The 20279-nt window shown below is 53.4% G+C and overlaps 1 protein-coding gene across 8 annotated transcripts in view; it reads right to left on the bottom strand.

Moving 5' to 3' along the window:
• Positions 1–20279, bottom strand: part of LOC122367418 (tyrosine-protein phosphatase Lar-like) — a 135234-nt gene that overhangs the window by 57235 nt on the left and 57720 nt on the right. For all 8 annotated transcript variants that reach the window (XR_006254055.1, XR_006254054.1, XM_043340463.1 and 5 more), the window contains 2 exons: positions 13654–13932; positions 7551–7748 (listed from right to left, as the gene is read on the bottom strand). Coding sequence is in view for 6 of the 8 variants with exons in the window: in XM_043340463.1 (XP_043196398.1) it covers positions 7551–7748; positions 13654–13932 (477 nt within the window). In the remaining 2 variants the exon portion in view is untranslated. The remainder of the gene's footprint in view (positions 1–7550; positions 7749–13653; positions 13933–20279) is intronic.

Below are 20279 nucleotides of genomic sequence, written 5' to 3'. Positions count from 1 at the left end.
CCGGGCGCCGGCCGGCCGGGCTGCTCCAATTGGACACGGGATTCTCTCAATACGGAGCCGTCAGCGAGGCGCGCGCGGCCGCGGCGGCCGGGCGGGGCGCCGGGCGGGCGGCCGGGCGGGCTGGAACTCCGGCCTCCGCGACCCAGCCGGCGAGCCAAGGAGACCCATTATTCCATCATTAGGGGCGGGAGAAATGCGGGACCACACGCCGTTTGCAAACAGGTTCGAACGGTGGATTCGGTTTTCATCAGAGGAGCGCGCGGCGAGTTCAAACGCAGCGCACAATGTGGGGCGTGACGGCGCGCCGCGAATATGGATATATATGAAATGAGCTGGAGCGCGGCGGGCGGGCGGCCGGGCGGGCCCGCACCGAGAGGAAGGAGATGAAAACAGTCAGATTGAGAAACGCCAGATTGAGCTGGCGACGACAACAAAGCCGGTTGTGTGGTGAACAGACGAAAAAGAGCGAAACAGAACAGCAGACGGATGAATCGCCCAGAATGAATCTGCGAATCATTAAGCGACAGCAAACAAAAGAACAGCGGCGCACTGGGGCGCGAAGTAAAACCGAAAAAGGTTGAGGAAGCTCAAGTTCTTAGAACTTTGGAACACTATAGAGTCTTGGAACAAAAGCAGGTACTAAAACGAGAAAAGTTTCAATCTCCTGTAATCATCTAACAATAAACGGGCAGCCACTGACTTTACCGGTGATAAACTTTATACTAGCGGACTGCAACATTTTTAAAACGCACATTTTACGCATGTTGGGCCGTAAAGTAAAACATTAAACACACAATCGACCCATGAAACCGAACCGATCAAAGCGAAACGCAGTTCACTCTGGTGTCCGTCACTCCGCGGTCTAATGCTGAATGGTGTCATAGCTACAAAATGACGGCTACGAATCTCAGTCTGCCTTGATAAACATAAAAACCGAGCCTTTGGTTGCTAATACCTGCAATGTTTCTGCTATTGGGATGATGGACGGTTCTTTAGCCACAAAGCGTTGATGTTACATATCTTTGAAACGTTCTTTTAATGTTAATGTGATAACATCAAATTTTACCTTTCATAGAACCCTTGAAGCCACATTGAGTAAACAGGCACAGCTTGCCTTACTTGCGGAATTACCGCGAATGAATACCGTGAGCGGAAAACTTTTTTAATCCAATTTATGAATCTGAAAGTTCCGAAGTCGTGCGGGGACTGTTTGCTTCTGTTTATGCCAAAAATCACCGAAGGATAAGCCGCGCGCTATGCCACAGCACCTGCACAATGCGGGCAGAGCACAGGGCTCGTATTCGGGCGCTACTGAGGAGTACAATGAGTTACCAGTACGGAGTAACATGGCACCAGACCAGACCCCGCCCTGACTCTACCCCGCCGTTACCCAAACACACTGACAAGCCGTCAGGGAATCCGTCCGGTAACGAGCCGACATTAGCCGAGTGTGACGATACCCTCCGCACCTCGTAAAGCCGAATTAGGCCGGGTCGAGCCTGACAGCGTGGGCAGGCGGCACTGCACGGCACGGGCCGCCGAAACGGACACCCGTCCGTAGGTGCGATAAAGAAGGCACGTAAAAGAATCCTGACAAATTAGAAGAGTAGTGATCCGGACACAGTCGAATGGATATTCTATTCGAAAAGGTAATGATTCAGACTAAGAAGCCCACAGAAAACAAAATTGACGATAAGAGAGGCGTCCGTATGGAGAGGTGAGCAAACCGATGCTTGACTGCAAAAGCTCGGGGCGTAAGTTTTTCTAACAAGTTATCCATACACATTACACAATCGTGCGCTGTGCCTGCACACACCAACTTTTTCATGCACACTATCACCATCGCTTTTCTATCGGCCAATCCTTTCACCAGCATCACCATCTACCAGCAGACGGCGACCGCCACCTCCGGCCGTGCGTCGCTCGTGGCGCCCCAGCCCCTGTTGCCGTTAGCTCCTCGGCCGCTGGCGGCTGGCTGATGGTCGGCGTTTCGCCGGCCGGGTGCGCCGCACTCTGCCGAATGGCCGGTGGCGGCCGGCTCCATTTCCTTGATGTGCATTTGCACCCGGTGGCGACGTGTCATTTGTCAGACGCTCTGTCTTTGGCGGCGCGGACGCCGGACGTGGGCCCCCGGACGCCGCCCGGCCGCCCGGTGCGTCTGGGTACAGCGGTCGGTTCGGCGAGCTCCAGCCCCCGCCGCCGTTCCCCGAATCATGGACGTTAATCAGAGTCGTATGCGTCATCGGCGGAGCGGTTAATGAGCGATACTTTGTCGACAGGGTTATTTTTACCGCGTTATAAATCCCCAGTGCTAATGACCCAGCCTTGCTGGCTTTTTGAAAGAAAAAGAACACGAATCATGACAAATGTCAGCATTAATGACCGCGGGCAGTTTTGATTACATGGAACTACGTCATCAATGCTCTGTCTCAGACATGCGCTGTGACGAAGAAAAGGACAATAATTTGTGTAAAAATATTCACATGAATGGTGAAATGAGGTCACAGTTCTGGAATGCGTTCTCATTCAATTGTAACCTAGTACACATTACACAAACCTGATAAGCAGAATGAAGAAAAAACAATGGCCAAGAAAATAATAATGTTAAAACCACGGTGTTTTTTTTAAGAATGTCACGAAAGAATACGATGACTGACGGAAGCTACGAGAAGACAGCAATTTATGAGCATCTAAAGATCTTACCAAAATAATAAAATTAAACCAACTAATAAATATAAAAAGTATCACATTTGGCCAGCAGGCAGTCGGTCCCGTTAGGACATTCAAACACCACACCACGCTGCCGCGAGCCGCGGTAGATGGCACATTCCGAGCCGAGTGGCTGACCTTTTACGATCAGCCGGCATGCAAAGTTGTCCGCCCAAGTTAGCCCCTGCGCCGCCGCCCTAATCTCGTATGCAGCCAATCAGCATTCAAAGGAGACTGTTAGCGGCTATGTCGTAAATTTTCTCGGCGAGTGTCGGTGCCCGCTCGGCGGCCGGCTCACTTAGTTCGACATATTGATAGAGCTAGTTAGCCACAACGAGACGGTGAGCCATCTGCTCCTCTGGCGTCCCGGCGTCCCGGTCCGACCGGCAGCGGAACCATGGTCCTCCCGCCGAGTTGGTCCACAGTGGACGGCTCAGGGAATGAGCTTTGAATTCCGACATATCACTATGGGATCACTAAGAGCTGCCCGTCGCCCTCACCCGAAAACGTCACATCAGGAAGTGACAGTTGTAATGGGCAGGAATGATGATGTGTGCCATGACTTGATATTAAGTTAAATATATTGAAAGAAAAGGTCAAGGAATGCAGTTAACCCGCGCGGGGCTGGGGTCTCCAGCCGAACGCGCGGGGCTGGGGGGGGGGGTAAATTTTACCCCCCCTGTTATCTCCCGAACTAATGGTCCGATTTGGAAAATTCAAACGCCAATCGAAAGCTCTCATCACGAACTACTAAAAACATGTACTTAATTTAAAGTTTGAGGTCAAGGTCAAGGTCAGGTCAAGGGTACAAATTGCAAGTTTCTACAGTATCGGCCTTGCACCGTAGTTGCCGAAGAATGGAGTCATGGACTGAGACTGATCGCCCAAAACGTGTTCTTAGGCTACCAAGACAATATTCGTTGCATACAATATCATTCAGAGGTCAAGGTCAAGGTCAGGTCAGGTCAGGTCAGGTCACCAAAAAACAAAATATAGAAAAGGGCATGTGCGACACATGTTTTATGGGTCATTTTACTCATAGAATTCAATAGGCACACTCAATAAGTGATATGGACCACCTCTGGATGAATTTCAGGTCGAGGTCAGGTCAAGGTCAGGTTAAGTGAGGTCAAATTTTGAAGTTGGTTGTTAAGGCCTAAAAAGGTGTCTATCTGATGCAGTTTTTCACGGCGAATCGAATGGTGCTATTTTTGTTTCCGTACGAGGTCTAGAACTTCCAAAAAAGCCATTTTTCAAAAAATTTGTGTGTCGTGACGTCATAAAATTTTGAATAACTCCCACATTTTTGAACCGATTCTTCTAAAATTTGGTATGTAGGTGCACATAGACCACTTCTCTGACATATATTCCGGTTTTTTCGATAGACTCAAAATTTTGGATTTTATAATGATTTTCCCAAAAAAGTCAGTTTTTTGAAAAAAATTAGGCCAAAATCCAACATTTTCAAAAAACCGAGATAGCCATTTGATAGACAAAGTAAAATTACGTATAACCTTTTTTGTTACGTCTTGATTCCTTAAAAAATGAAGATGTTAGCGGCGTTTGAACTTTTGCCGTTTTTGAGGCGAAAATGGCGAACATGACGTCACTAAAACGTCAATTTCTCAAAAATTTTCCGACGGATTTCGCTCACATTTTCAGGGAACGTGTCAAATTGATGTAAGAAAAGGTACTGAAAGTTTGGCGGCGCTGCGCGCCGCCGTTTTTGAGATATCGCAAAAATTCGCGAGGGGGGGTAAAATTTACCCCCCCCCCCCAGCCCCGCGCGGGTTAAAGCCCATGCAGAAAGGTCAAAATCAACGAAAAGCGGCTTGTGCTCAGCATCGTTTTCTGTATGTTCTGAAGACAAGCTAGCCATCGTTCTCGCAGACCATAGCACTGCGGAGTGTGGACTTCTTCAGACTGTTATCGGAGACAGCGACTAGAGCACATTTATAAACACCCAAAGCCGACAGAGCGCATCCACTGAAACACTTCCTAACTGGTGAGTGGAGAGCGTCCGCCACTCCGCCGCGGGAGTGGCCGTATCCCCGTGGTCAATATCTTCTCAATGCCAAATGGGCTTCCCATGTTCGCCAGAGCGCACGATCGCTGAGTCTTCACCGCGCGGCGTATTTCTCACAGTTTATTCCGCGTAACTTTTCGGCACAACTTGGTAAGAGAGGCCGTCCGCGGCAAACGCCATCTTTGAGGATTTTACGAGGCTGTTTTCTCCAGCCAGCTGTCTTTCCAAGGCGTATTTCACTCTAGTGAATTTACTAACAGACCCTTGTAGCCACGTCATATAGCCATGGCCCACATCCGATGCGTCACCGGTTCTCGACCATCGAACTCACGTCTCGACCGCGACTGATGGGGCGTCAGAGCGGCGCGGTGCCGGTCGGTTGACTTCCATTACACGGCGGTCGGGTCGGCGGCAAGTAGTGAGCCGGTGCCACCTATCGATCCCGGGGCACACAAAGGCTCTGCTGCCAGGTGACACGCCGAACAGCCTGAGTTATTTGAGAGGGAGAGGGGAGAGAGAGGAGGAGAGAGGGGGTGGAAAGAGCGAGAGAAAAAGAGATAGTGGTGCAAGAGAGGGAGGGGAGAGAGCAATGAATGTGTAAAATATATTGGATGAGATGAGAGAAAAACAGAGCGAGGGAGAGAGCATGGAGAAGTGAGAGAGAGAGAGAGGGATGGAGGAAAAAAGAGAGAAAAGAGAAAAGAAAGAAGAGAGAAAACAAAAGAAGAATAAAAAACTCAGAAAAGTTGTCTCGTACGGACGAGCCATCATCGGCTCTCTGCTGGGGCCGAGGCCGGGCGGCTGGGCCGCCTGAAAGGTAGACTGTGCCGCACGACAGCCGTGTAGTACGGTACAGCCTAACCTCCAGGCAGCTGCGAGACTCGCCAGTCCGAGCGGTACACGGGCTGAGAAACAGCGCTTTCTCTGCGCTCCGACCGCTTTGTTCCGAGGACTCTTCTAGAAACGGAGAACGGAAAATCGGAGAGCAGGGTGGCATGGAAAGTCTGCGAAACATATGGAAAGGCCATCGGCGCCTACTTGGGCCAAAGTTGGCCGGGCGCGCCTGTGAAATGTCCTCCGCCCGTCGGCTCCGGCCGCCTCTCTGTCGGACCGGACGCCACTGGGAGACGTTCGATGCGCCGTAGTCCACACCTGCGGCCCATCGGCCCCGACAAACTACAGCGATAGACGCGACTGCCGACCGGGACACGTATCGACATGGGAGGGGCGAGCCATGAGTCCCCCCCCCCCCCGGCCGGGGGATGGCGAGACGTCCCGTCCCGCGCAGACGTCCGCTGGGAGTTCTCGGGGAACAAATGGACACGCCCAGTCGTGGATTAAATGACGACAAATTAGGCAAACGGAATTGGATCTTATCGGATACAAAGCAAGCTGAGTGCGGCTGTTCCTAGAAGAGGCTGCGAGAGCCTGCGGCACCGTATAACCATAGTTCTGAAACTGCAGTGGCAGGAATAAAGGCGTCATACATTGCACCCGGTCGATCCAATATGCATATGAATATCATTATTCCAGTTACTCAGTACCTGACAAAGGCTAACCCGGAACCAACCAGCAACTTTTCTGAGAAAGTTTAAACGTCAAAGTTAGCTTCAAATATGGTAGGTGCGCCTACATACATTTGAGCGGTCGACGTAAATTTTCCGAATATTTTTGTTTGCCCGTCGAGGGAAAATGCTGCACAAAAATCAGCATACCCATGAGCACATCGGTTGTCAATCTCGCACCTTGGTGCTGCAAAGTGCAGCAATAACCATCGATTCGCGTTTTCAGCGGTCTGACGCTATTTGTCACCGATTTCGGAGCCGGTCACTGTCAAGTGCCACGGCGAAGCGTCGTTCTCGCCGCCGCCGCGCCAAACACGCCGCATTGGCGCTACTCGCCGCCAGCATTATCCGTTGATCGGCGTGCGTTTATCAGGCTCACGGCAGTTGGCTGTTCGGGTCAGTACCGAGGGAGAGGGTGGATGAGTGCATAGCGTTATCAAATGGATGTGGTGTAGACAGGGGCACCTAACATTAGCTATGAAGTGAAATGGAAATAACCGCGCTTTCGCATTGTTCCGAATGGCAAAGGAAAATTGACTGTTCCTCACTTGATGGGTAGCCTCATATTCTCAACCACTAACAACACGTTTGTTTTCAAGGTTAACAGGTCATATGAAACTAATTCACTTCCGCAAACCGGCATGCACGCATTGAAACAAACAATCAGCCAGTCATGCAAAGTTCGAATTCATTACTTGCAACTGTCAACGAAGCAAAACTGTTTTCATGATATGCCGACACAATGAAAGGTGAATGTTGTGTTCATAGTCTATTACAGTGACTGATATGATTATGCTTCAGGGTGGTCGGTCATTTAATTGGCACCCAGCTTGTACATAGTTGTATGTACAGTCCACAGCAAAAGTAATGTGTGGTCTCAGTCATGGGTGTGTTCTGCTTCTGAAGCTTAGGAACGATTAGCCAGACTACAATGAAACTTTGAATGTAGCTTATATGTATCCTCACCCTTGCAGCTGCAACTTTAGCTATTGACATCTTCTTTTCGATCACTCCGCATTAAACAATCGCCAGTCAAAGCCAACCGTTGAGATTGGTAAAACCCTACATTACTTTAGCGGTGGGCTGTACATGTACATCTTCAAATTTCATCGCCAAATGTGCAATGTACAAATAATATTGTCTGGCGATGCTTGTATGTATACGCTTAACTTGAGACCAGGAAATGAAGAGAAATATGCCTTATGCGCTGAAACTCGCCGTTCATGTCCCCTTTACGCGCCGGAGCTCACCTCTGTTGGGCTCGCCGCGCAGTCGGTACCGGCTGTCGGACATGTTGACCGGCACGCCGTCCTTGAACCAGTGGATGGTCGGCTCCGGGTCGCCCGTGGCGCGGCACCGCACCACAAAGTCGCGGCCTTTCTCCACCGGCTGCGGCATCGGGTCCTGCGTGATCCGCGGAAATCCCGACGGACGCACGCTGTCCGCACCTGGGAAAGGCAGAAAACGCTGATTAAAAACACATCAGGCACCTACGAACTGCATCAAACGCAGCAATGAAACACACTAGAGAGAATCGTAGCGTTTAGCGAGCGTCCAACAGCGCTCCGGGCCGCAGTCAGGCCGCCGCACAAGACGGACGGCCGAAGTTGTCGTGGCGTGCCCTGCAATCTGGCCAGTGGCCGGCCGGCGGCCACCGCGGCGGCACAACACCTAAATCACCGGCGCCCAGCGCGAGCGCGGACAATATTGTGCCGTCGCCGCGGGGTGGACGGGAGGGAAGGGAGGGAGCACCGGTGAGCGGCGGTCCGGCGGAGAGGACTGGGACGGGAGACACGGGACAGCGGCGCGCTCCGTGACCGCTGTCGGCGCCGACGGCCGACGATTCCACGGATGGCCGGTCCGTCTGAGCTCCAGCTCCGCCGCCATCGGCGCCGCTCGCGTTACGACGCCGCCATTCGGTCTCAAAGCCAGCCGTCATCGTATATTAACCCAATTTGCATTTGACAACCGAATCTGGCCTCAGAAGTCGGCCTCTGAGCACACAGACGGTCCGATAACCTCGCGCGGAAGAATGGCGACCGGTGCTCGGTCGACCGGCCGCCGCCTCCAATATGGACGAGATCGATAGCTCTTCAGTGACGGTCCGGCGCCGCCGGGTCAAACACGGTCAGAGGTCGACACCGCACAAAGCCGCCATTGTATCCGACACCCTCGCAACGACATCAATGATCCTCGGAAACAGGTAGGACCGAGTGCCATTAGCCGCCCTTACAGTGCTTCACATACCACACAGGACAACACTCGCCAACGCCCGGGCTTTCCAGCACGGCGGGCGGCGCGGGGAGTTAGATTCGACATCCGGGAGCAGGTAACTCCACTCCCCTTTCTTATCAGCCGAGCCGGCGCCACCTCGCTGTCACCACCGCGCCGTCCCCATTCCATCTTCCTCGGCGCAGCCGCGTCCCGTCCTCCGCCAAACGCACTTTAACCGTTTCCTTCCGGCGCACGTTTCCCGGTAAGGTTTAAATTAGGCGCTGACAGGTCTGACTCATTGCCTCCCAAATCGAATAACTAGACGGGCACCGCGCGGCGGCGCAGCGGGCTGTCCTGGGAGGGGCGGTACAGCAGCAGTAGTGGCGGCGACAGCGGCAGCGGCAGCGGCGCGGCCCAGGGTGGATAAAGTCTCCGCCCCAGTGGATTGGCTGAAGAGCAGTCATCTTTCTATAGTCCCTGACATTCTGAAATCACTCCAGGCACTCAAGACAGCTCCAGTCGGTTCCAAAGTAGTTCAGTGCATAGTTGAATAGCTCCGGGTAGTTCTGTTTGCACTCCTATCCATCCTCAGACATCCAACAGTCCCAGCCGTCTTCAAACGTCCCCAGCTGTGCGGAGCGGCCTCCAATCGTCTCTAATCGTCCTGGAGTATCCCCAGCTGTCTCCCGTCCAGTTCGCCCCACTGGATGGACTCGGCGCAGAGGAGGCATCCCGTCTCGATCGATGAAGACGGAGAGCGTCTGTCATCCGAAACCGGCGACGGCCGGCGCACGGTCCGCCCCGGGGCGGAATGTGGGGCGCCCGGGGTGACATGTGGGGAGCTCCGGTCTGCGGCCGGGTCACATCACTCCGGCCGATACGGAGGCGTTCAGACGGAAAAGACGAAAAGGGTACGATATGAGTATTATTATATTTAGAGCTTGAGGACCTTTGACTGCTTTTCACATGCTCTTGAGAGGTTCCGGGTCCTCAAGAAACCCATCACATAAAATTCTAGACGGCGTTTCCGCTGCCTGATTTCCCACAAACGTCCTATTGCAGGAGGCTATAGCTGTGATCAGAACTGACCCACTGTTGCATTGACTGCGCTGTCGTAAAACTGTGGGCGCCGGTCGGTCTCAGTCTCCGCCAGTCCCGCTGTCTCCGGCCGCCTACTGCGTCCGGTCTGACAATGGCGGCGGGCCCGTTCGCGGTCCGCCCGCCGATCCGACACCGTCCGCAATGAATATAAAGAGCGCCGGTGCGGCCACTGCTGCCGGGAACGATCCCCCGGCGGCGTCCAGGGCCGCTCGGCGCACTATAAAACATCGCGCCACCATCCCAGTGGAGAGGCGCAGTGCCGGCTGACGGCCGCCGCGCCCCGACAAAATGGACAGGGGAGCGGTCTATGGGGCAGTGAGGAGACAGGACCAGAGGGACCAGCCAGGTATGTCTGCCGAGTGACGTCGCAAAGGTCTCAACAGTCCAGAGTAAAATGTGTCTCACGGCCAGATACGTAGTTTGTGGGGGCTCGTGCTGTCTGAGCTAACGATGCGTCACCAATGATGCAACATCATGCCAGACGCATCATTCACAGCCAGCTTTACAGTCATGAAGAACTGCGCCTTCAAGCTTCAACAGTCGCACTGACAAAACGCAGGCGCGGGTGACGCTGCTGACATTGCTGACACGCCCTCTGACATTAAGACCATCAGGTGAACAACTGCGAACGCGGCAGCGACGGCAGCACTCCGAACCCACGTCATCCGGGAGCTCATCTATCAATGAGCAGGGACGGGTAAAAACGAGCCGGTGCCGGCAGCGGCGGTGGCGCTGTCACCCGTCCGTGCGGCCACCTGCGGCCGGGGGTGATGGATCGGCGGAGTGTGGCACGCGACCCACCGCGCAGGACGGTGACCGGACGGTGGGGAGCGTCAGTCGGGAGCGGTGGCAGGGCGGGTTAGACAGGGAGATGTGGCGGTCCGGCGAGGTCGTTTAGCTTTAGGTTTGACCAAGATACATTGTATAGCGGGGAGCAGTACGGTACGGGTTTGACGAGGCCCAAGGGGACAGGATCGACCAAGGTGGCCTTCAAATCGGGATGTTATGTAAGCTACAGAGTCAGACATTAACTCAATGGTGTTTCTTGCTACGTAGATGCTTACACATCACATACAGACATTGGCCTAAAAACCGAAAGGGTAGGCTAAGATGCATGCACTGCATGACAGGCAAACATTTCTATTTCTTTTGAGGATCCACTAACATCTGATCTAGCCTATTCCGTCCTCCTCAATGCGGAGATATGACAGCCTCAATACTACTTACAGTAGCTTCTTGATTACGTGCCGGCAAGAGCTGAATGGCCTCTCTGCAGCGCAGTAACATAATCCCAGCAGACATCAACATCGAGTCAGCTTCAGCATCCAGCAGAAATGACACCGGTCTCATAGAGTCAACATTTCCAGAGCTGGTCGCTTTCATCCAATCCTACCGCCACAGACGTGACCCCGGTCTCTCCGACATCTCCTCGAGTTCACATCGGCCAGAGGTCACGACCCCGCCCCCTCACACCTACCCCCCTCCGGTGCGGAGCCACCTGGCGCCATCCCGGCCGCTCGTTCATTGTAAGGAGCACAGTCGTAAGGCGGACACAGGCTCGCCAACTTGCCGCCACTTAATTTCGGCGAGTAGCTTTTCGGGTCGTGAGCAGGCCGTCGGCGGCGGCCGCGGAGCCGGCGGTGGCGGTCCCCGCCCGGCCGTTACAGCCGGGACTCGAAATGAAGTCGCTACACATGCCCACATCATTCAGCGATAAACCACCATAAAGTGTGGCGGCGGCGACGCCAGGTGCGACACGGCACACTCCGACAGACGGCAGACGGCACGCCGCCGACCAGGGCGGGGGCGGGGGCGGGGGCGGCGAGACGTGCCGTGGGCGGCAACGGCGACCGAGACGGAGCCACGAGTCGCTCACGATCCCAGGGGCGTCTGGGAACTCACGGGCTGAAAGGTGATCGGGCACGGAGCAATACTTCCACGGACACCAAATGGCGCAAGACATTCACGTCAAAATCTTGGGAGAAGAGGATTCGGTGTGCAGCAAATATCACTCAATTTTCCGTTGCATTCCCACAAATCGTCCCGGAAGGATCCAATCTCTCCTCTGACGTTCCGGGGACGGTCGGCGCCGGCGGACGCAGCCGTCGCACGCACAGCCCATTCCTTGGCCGGCCGGCGGTGACGAGAGGACAGATTTACAACCGTCGCTCGACCGAGCCGTAAATCTGAGTTTCCATTTATGCGGCGGCCGGCGGGGACAACAGGTCCCCACCGGTGTGGTGACGCTGTCGGCCACAAAAACAGCGGCACGACAGGCGGCGGAAATTGGCGCAGCGGATACAAACACGGCGCACGGGGCGATTTTACGGCGTGAGTCGATCGCCCGACCGTCGGCAACGATTGGCTTTCACGGCGTCGGACGGACAGCAGTGGGGAGACAGCGGCCGGCTCGAACTGCAAATTAGGCCGAGTTAACGCCGGAAAACACACTCAGTGTCACGGCCAGTATGACTAAACAGAGCAAATGAGCGCGGCTTGCGAGTTCGTCCGAGCAACAGACGGCTGTCTGAAGGTCAAAGGAGAAAAATATGGTAGTGAAGGACAAAGACGAAACAAAGTTTTGAGATATGATGAAGCTTTTGCAGCCGAAACAAAAACGTACAAAGCGATGAGATAAAATAGAAACGAATTGGAATATGGATGAAGTTACGATGAAGATCAATTACGGTCGGAAACAGCATACATATAACCAAACATATGCATGGGTCAAGCAAACGAAAAAAAGTAAATGATTAATATTCACCGCGTCACTCCCAACGAAGGGGAAATGACATCCCGGGGGAAAAATATGTCAAATCATAACAGCCTGACATATTCAAACGCAAATCACTTCCCCACACCTCGGTGCAAATCAGAGTCGAGAGCGGCGGGTGCTGATATCAGCCTGCTCGGACCATTGACGGGCGCGGCTCTGCGGCCGGCTCATCCGCCGACCGGCAGCACAAACAACCCAATTCAAATGTGGCATCAATCCGGCGCCGAACCCATCCTGGGGAGCTCGCCGCGCGGCGGGGGCAGCTCCTTGCCATTCGGCGCGCGCCGGCCCATCCCGGCCGCGGCGCGCTGTATAAGCCCACCATTCAGCACCGGGAGGATCCGCGAGGATTTCTCGGCGAGCGGCGGCCGATCGAGCACCCTGTACCGCCGGCCGCGGCTGGGCCTGATCGCTCCATCCGCGCTGATCCCCGCCGCCGCCGCCGCCGCCGCCGAGCGGGGCAGACTTGTTGAGCCCGACAGTCGGCGGTACTCAGGGTCATCCGACGGACCCGAAACGGGACGCAGCAGCAGCATGCAGCCCACATACTTTGGCGAGGTATGAATGAATGGAGCTTGCAGTGATTGTCTTCTCATCGCAGCGTGTACACTAAATTTTGACATTCAATGAATCATTTGGCTGAACTGGTTTTTCATTCGGGCGATTATAAGGCTCATCGTTCTATGACACCAGGGACAGCCAAAGCAGGCCATCATCCACTAAAAACGGCTGAAGGTCTGCAGCCATCGACAGCTCGTTCGTTAGAACAGATCATTCTATTCGAATTAAACATTCCTAGTGAAACAGACTTTCAGCAGATTCCTTCTCAAATATGTACGCTATTTAAACATCCCATTCACACTTCAAATAAATGACTCGATGATTCGTTTCACATCGAGTTCGAATTTACCAACGTAATTAGTGACGTAATCCGTCAACAGATCCACCTAGATCGTCTCCTCAATGTTCGTTGATACAAGTGCCGACAGCGGTCCCTGTGGGTCAGTACGATATCCAATGATTTGGCCCATTGTCGTTGTCTAGACGATAAGGGTGTCTGAGGCATAGTGAAGTGGTGTCTGAAACACCAGACAAGCTCCTTTCTAGAAGGCAGTGTAATCATATACTCAGATCTGGCTCTCACGAATCCCAAAGGGTTCAAACTTGCAACAAACCTTAACCGACAACAACAAGCAGTCCCGGTACTCCTCCCCCCCCCCCACACACACACATACACACACTCATCTCCCGCTTTCACCTACCTCCGATGACGGTGAGCGAGGCCTTGGCGCGCACCGGATCACCCACGCCGTTCTCTGCCACACACTCGTAGTCGCCCTCGTCAGTCGTGCGGCGGACCGGCTCCACCCAGAAGCCCTTGCCCTGCGGGAACTCGACCAGTAGGCTGGGCTGCAGCGGCTCGCCGTTACGCCACCAGGTGATGACCGGCGCCGGGTCGCCGCGCGCCCGACAGAAGAAGGCGGCCGCCTCTGAGTAGGGCACCTTCTGGTCGCGCGGCTCCTCCGTGATCACCGGCGGGTCTGCCGAGAGGAGGACCGAGTCAGACAGCGCCAGCGGGGGAGATGGGTATCGGACGACAAATCACATTACAGGGATAGAACACACAAATCACATTCAATCAACTGAACAGTTGCGACAAACGATATTCCCAGGGTAAAAATAGTTTAATGAGCCTCCGTTGAGCCGCCACGCCGGTCCGGGCCGCCGTCGAGATCCTGGGACATCAGACGAAATTGTGGCAAGGTGGTGATATTACGTCAGGTGACGGATGACGACACACCAGTCTGCTGACGTCACCCGTCGGCCGTCGGTCCGCTCATCACCTCCCGGTCAGCGGGGCCGATGCATTCAATAAGAGGACGGATAGCCGATTGGGCCGGACGACCGACAGCAATCGGCCATTGGTGACGCGTCTGTCCCGAGCTGAGCTCGCTTAGCTGAGCTCCCGAGCTGGCCGTGCAGGGCCAACGGGGAGCGATATGTTGGGAGGGGAGGCGAAAGGGGGTCAAGGGGGAGGCGACAGGGTCCCGGCGGCGGCCCGGACTCGGCGAGACGGCACAAAGTCGGCCACACAGCTCAACTGGCGGCTCGGCCGATTCGAAAATGACTCGGCGAATTCGCAATGACGCGACCGCGCGCAGAAGCAAACTCAGCACGGGGCCTATTTTACGCCCCAGATAGCAGCGGGCCGCGGCGCCTTCATTTTTCTCACAATCTTCGCGAAGCCTTTTCGAAGTCGGCCTCACCCCAGCTATTCTACCGGAGATGCCTATGCGCTGGTAGATCAGGCATACGCTCTGAACAACGCATTAGTTTTAATAAACTTGGCGTACTTGCGTCATTCCTACTTTGCACAGCAGTAAATCTCAGAACGGATCTCCGGCAGAGCAGTGTTCGTTCAAATCATTTCCCGGCGAGACCCGACCCGGGGGCTCCGACAGAGGCGGACAGGCAGCCGACGAACGCAGACTCTTCCTTCGGATGTTCAGTTCACTTGCAAAAATGTTTCAAACGGCACACAAGGTTGCCGGAACTTGGTGTCCACAGCAGGACCAAATAACATTGAAATAAGTCACAAGCTTGGGTTTCTATGATATTCCGCAATCTGCAATTTTCAAATGAAGCCAAAATCCAAGTCGACATCAATGATATCAGCCGAAGAAGTCCCAGTGTCGGCGCCGGCTGCGTGCCAGACTCCGTCGTCGCCCGGGTCGGATCACACCGCTACTCACGCGTCAAATACTTGATGAAATGCAGATCGGTAATGTTTGAACCTGCAATGGATGGAGCGGCACGTAAAACGGCCGGCTGTCGTGGTGCAGGCCGGAACAGACGCGTCATGACCGCCCCAGAACGGTGAGGGCTACCTACATGTTATACATATGTGACAGTGACAGGCACAGGGACGGAGGGTGCAATTGATTTAGACGGCTCACTTGCGAGTGTCGCATCTAATTGCAGCATGTCTCGTGATGGCATTAAATCTCACGAGAGGAGGTTAAATATTCTATCTGAGCTTCCCAGCTGCACTTCGAGCGGAGTGAATAAAACATCAAAGCGGTTGTGGATCTCGCTAGGCCAAGCATACAGCTAAATAAGACTGCGTTTCGGATATACTGGGGTCCGTTTCGCGTCAGGCAGCACTATGCATCCCCTGGCACATTTTTTGCTTAGTTTAAAAGCGACTTGAAAGAGCCAAGCGTGATTTGTAGGTTAACAGATTTGCAGTCGAATAATTTTGCCAGATTCTGAGCCTTCTGCATGCTCTAGTAATGTTTTCTGTTCCTTCTGAGCGGATTTTGCATGAGTCAGCTTCATAACAACCACGCCAATCGGAGACATTTCAGGCTCAACATTAGGCAAGCCAGCTCATCAAAAGCACCGTGTTGAGTGCCAACTTCCATCCACCCATCTCATCTCCATCTTCGTCAATTCTTATCTATCTCCTACCTCTCCTCGTTCGTCACGCCCGCCCGCCTCATCCCCTTCTCATCCCACCCATCTCGTCCAGTCCCGGCCGGCCCGCCCCCGCCTTCACAGCCCACCTCCTCTGCGCGGCGGCAGAGGCTCGGCGGCCGATTTCTGCCGGCTGCTGTCAGTGTTTTTGCCTGTGCGTCTCTCCGAGCCGCCGGCGGCGACAAACAGGTCATAAATCACGCCGCTAACTAATGGCCGAGGTGATGGCGACTGTAATACGACCGCCGCCTGCTCCGCGCGGTCGCCACTGTCGACGTCGTGTCGCCGCCGACGCCGGCGGCTGAGGGCCCGCCGAGGGAGGCTCCATCACGCGCCGTGCACGCGCCGCTGACAACGGAGCGCCACCGGAGCCGCTCAGCCAACACGAGCGATGATTAATGGAGACGGCGCCCCGGGCCGGCACAGGACGGGTTGAGACGGCGACAGACGCGGGCCGAGGGCAGGCTGGCTGGGGAAGTCCCCGAAGATGAGCCCGGACATTACACGGATGAGGCATTGAGATAGTGCACTAAAATTAGAGTCAGAAGGCAGGCGGTAGACGAGCTGGACCCTCATAGTGGTTCATAGGGAGGAAATGAGGTCCATCCCGCCACTGAGTGGAATCCATTACCGTGACAGCCGTTGACCCAGTCCAGACCCATCCACTGGCGGGGAACCCCGCACTGAAACGCTGCTAAACCACTCGTGTTTATATAAAACTAGCACCCTGCCCTCGGCCAGCATCGCGCCGACGCAGCTGTCGATGCGGCGCCTGATACCATAGTCGATACGGCTCACATCGGCTGATCAAAATTCGCCGACCGTGCGTTCGCTGTCGATCGGGTGCCGGGTGCCGACGCGGCGCCTCACTGCGAGGAGCCTACTCCACCACTCCGCCGCACCGCCGCACAGTGTGGCCAAACGCCAGATTAGCGCGAATTTAATCAAAAAACGAATGTTGGAATTTTGACTTTTTATAACTATCAGTCGATAGGAAATTGTCCAAAGTATGTAAATATCACAATACTTTGGTTCAATGTCTTCCTTTCGGTGTCCAAAAAGCTAGCTAAAGTGGACATACGCAATGTCGGTCCCGGCTGTGCTGAAATCGTCGAAAACCCGCGTCATGTTTACAACACATTTTGGCGTAATTGTCGGAAAGGTTTGGAAATAATTGGAGTGGCATATGACTACTGAGCCTATATTTGATAGTATACCCGAATTCTATAGGTATCCTTGGACTAACCGATGAGTTATGCTCATTTGAAAATGACCTTTTCAAACATCCCCTGAAAACACTGTCCATCTTAAAAACGTAGAGATATAAGAAAATGGCCAAAAAACTCCACGTCAAATCTACCATGAGAAGATTCGCCACACTTTTCTGGACATGACCCATTCAAGAAACCCTGCCCCAACTTGCCCCCCGGCCTTTGGCTCAGCTTTGAACGTATCGGGTTGGCCCGCCCGGGGAGGTCCGGCCCGCCCCCCCCCCCCCCCCCCCCGTCCGGTGGGCGGGGCGGCGGCTCCGTAACGTTACGCGGATGGCTCAAACGCTGTATTTCTGACTTGTTATATTGCAAAATACGGTCGCCAATGAATAAATCTTGACAATTTTTCAACCCTCGCCCATATAGGGGGTGAGGGTGGGGGTCGAAAGGACCCCTCTCGGTTTCTCGCAAAAAGCTCATGTAAAAAGCGGCCGATCGCGACGAAACTTTTAGTACCATCGAGTTTATCAATTTTACACCTACCCATTAAATGTCACGACCCTGACCCCAATGACCTTTGACCTGTGACCTATTTCTCGAGACCATGTTTGGCCGGAAGCGCGATTGGGCGTATGTTTGCTTGCATTAGCCGCGCGTTTGCAGTCTTTTCGTGGTTTCAAGCGTCTAAACATGTGATATTATGATGTTGGTCCCATGCATTATGGTCGGTGTCAAGATCACTTGAAGGTCAGGTCAGTTCAATGACCTTTGATGACTTTGGTTCACCTTTTTTAGTTTTACATGCTTCCAGGCTAGTTTTTGGAGCTGATTTCGAATTTAGTAACCATTTGAACATTTAGGAAGAAGTTTTGGTGCCTTCGTAACATGCAACGAAGCTGTCACTGGCGGTTGACACCTATTAATTATGAATACCCGGCAGGACTGGTTGGCCTGACCTGACCTGACCCGACCTACGTTCGCGGCTAGCAAAACACCAATACGGGCGAGGGTTAGTGACATGAAGGTGCTTATGGTGTAAGTCTTTGTTTTTACTCCCATTGCTGAGGTTCAGTTTTATCGGTGCGTGTATTTCAACAACCATCTACCGATTCATGTGCTTCACCAGGAACATTCACACAGAAACATAATTAGATGTTGATTTTTTTCAAGCAAACTTTGGACAATCATAAGAATTTACCAGAGAAATGATGGGAATTTCGTAAACGATTCCTCCTCCTAACATGCCCATCATTGCTGGGACCCACAATTTCATGCCTCTTATTTGCGGTTAAATTCCAGGATTTCGTGATCAGAGTCGGAGTCGTTCGGAGTCAACAGTTCTGACCCTGCAGTCAGAGTCGGAATCGGAATCGATTTTGGAATCCGGACCAAGACTCGTAGTCTGAGTCACCGAAAATCCATCGACTGCGTGGACTTGCCATGGCTGCGGAGTCAGAGTCCGAGTCGATCGTATAAGTCGACAGTTTTGCCCGGAGTCAGAGTTGAAATTGACTTTTGAAAGCCGTAGTCGGAGTCGGAGTAACTCCATCGACTTCACAGCCCTGGCCTGGTAAGCACATCACCCGTCGTAAGCTAGTTCTCCTTACTTTTAGAGGCGGAACTATGCCATTATTTGTCAGCAAGCATTTATAATGCATCGTAAAAGGTCTCACATAGGTTTAAGTGTCAATTTTGAAACCAGGGAACCATTTTCAACGGATCCGAGCAGCGCTGGGATTTAATTCGCGCTAAACTGGTGTTTGGCCACACTGTGCGCCGGCCGGCCGCGACCAGCAGGCGGTACATACGCCGCCCGAGCGACGCGGGCATGGCACCGTCACATAAGGCAGCGCGCCCCTAATGAAAACAATATATTATAGTTCCGGGGGGAGCCGCCGCCGCTGCGGACACCGACCGCCGCACAAAAGATGCCGCCCTAAAAGGATGAGCCGCTCTTTTAGTGGATTACGCCCGGTCAATAGCCGAGTTTAACGAGGTTTCAAATTTAACGAGCCTAACTGGAATCGCAAACATGCCTTCACCACGCCCCGCGAACGGGAATGGCGACTTTCAACGATTACTGCACAGTGCACAGGTACCAATGTTTTCTGCACGGGCATGTCTCCTAGGTGCTTTTAGCGATCAACAAAACTGAAAACTTAGCCAGGCTGGATCAAGAGGCTCACGCCGCCCTTCTCAACTACTAAAACGTCCTCCTAAACATAAATCACAAGAGCAAGCGGCACAACAAGACTGCAAATATTATGCACAAAAGCGTTCCGGGCTGTCTGGACGGCGGCGGCGGCTTTTGTGTCGGGCCGGCGCCGACTGAATTAGGCCCAGTTAACAGGGTCGTTTGTAACAGTTACGAGCCCTGACAGACAGAAGTCAGCGCCGGCTTGTGTGGCTGCAGCGTTATCCGAGTCTCGGAGACGAGACGGAAAGCCCGGGAACAGAGTGAAAAACTGAGCGAGAGTGTGTTTGGGTTCTTGAGTAGGTTAGTGACGCACAAGTCTGCCATAATGCACGGATGTTCGCCTTATTCAATAAACCTACTTGGAGCTTAAAAGTGCAAAGGACATTTCCAGAAACTGTTATGATGAAATGCATATGTGTTTTATCGTGTTTTACTGCATGTGTGCTTGTGTTAGGTGTTTTACTTCTTTGGCAAGGATGATTTACTTATCCTGACATGCCAAACAACTAATTTCGAATGCATCACTGTTTCTATTCTGTTACCAAAAAGCACTAAGCGCATCATGATGACAGCTACCGAGACGAAAAATGTTACAAAACGACAACCCACTTAGCGATACGCATGAAGACAGAGATCGGACGCAGTACTCAGCGTGTTTGAGTCAGGCGGCACAGTCTACCGATCCAGGCGTTCACACACTGCCATCTAGCGGGAGGAGCACAAACCAGCTGGACCGATTGACCGAGCATTGCGGTCATTGCGGTTCGAAACGATCGTGTGGCGTTTTATGAGATGCATTGAGCTTCTTATACCTGTTGAACGGCGACCTACGGACCCAACAACTCGAGCCATTTCCACCGCCAAACTGAATGGCAAAACCGCCCAACAATTCACGATGGTCGAAGTTCGCAGTATTCACAGTAGTTGGAAGTGAGGGCACCGCCCATAGGAGTCAGGGGTACTTTTCGATTCGACGGCACTAATGCATTGCAACACGTGTACA

This window comes from Amphibalanus amphitrite, unplaced genomic scaffold, assembly GCF_019059575.1.
Source record: "Amphibalanus amphitrite isolate SeventyFive unplaced genomic scaffold, NRLGWU_Aamphi_draft 000869F_arrow, whole genome shotgun sequence".
NCBI classification, from domain to species: Eukaryota; Metazoa; Arthropoda; class Thecostraca; order Balanomorpha; family Balanidae; genus Amphibalanus; species Amphibalanus amphitrite.
Note: the sequence above shows the minus strand (reverse complement) of the source record. Positions and strands in the feature narration are given on the sequence as shown.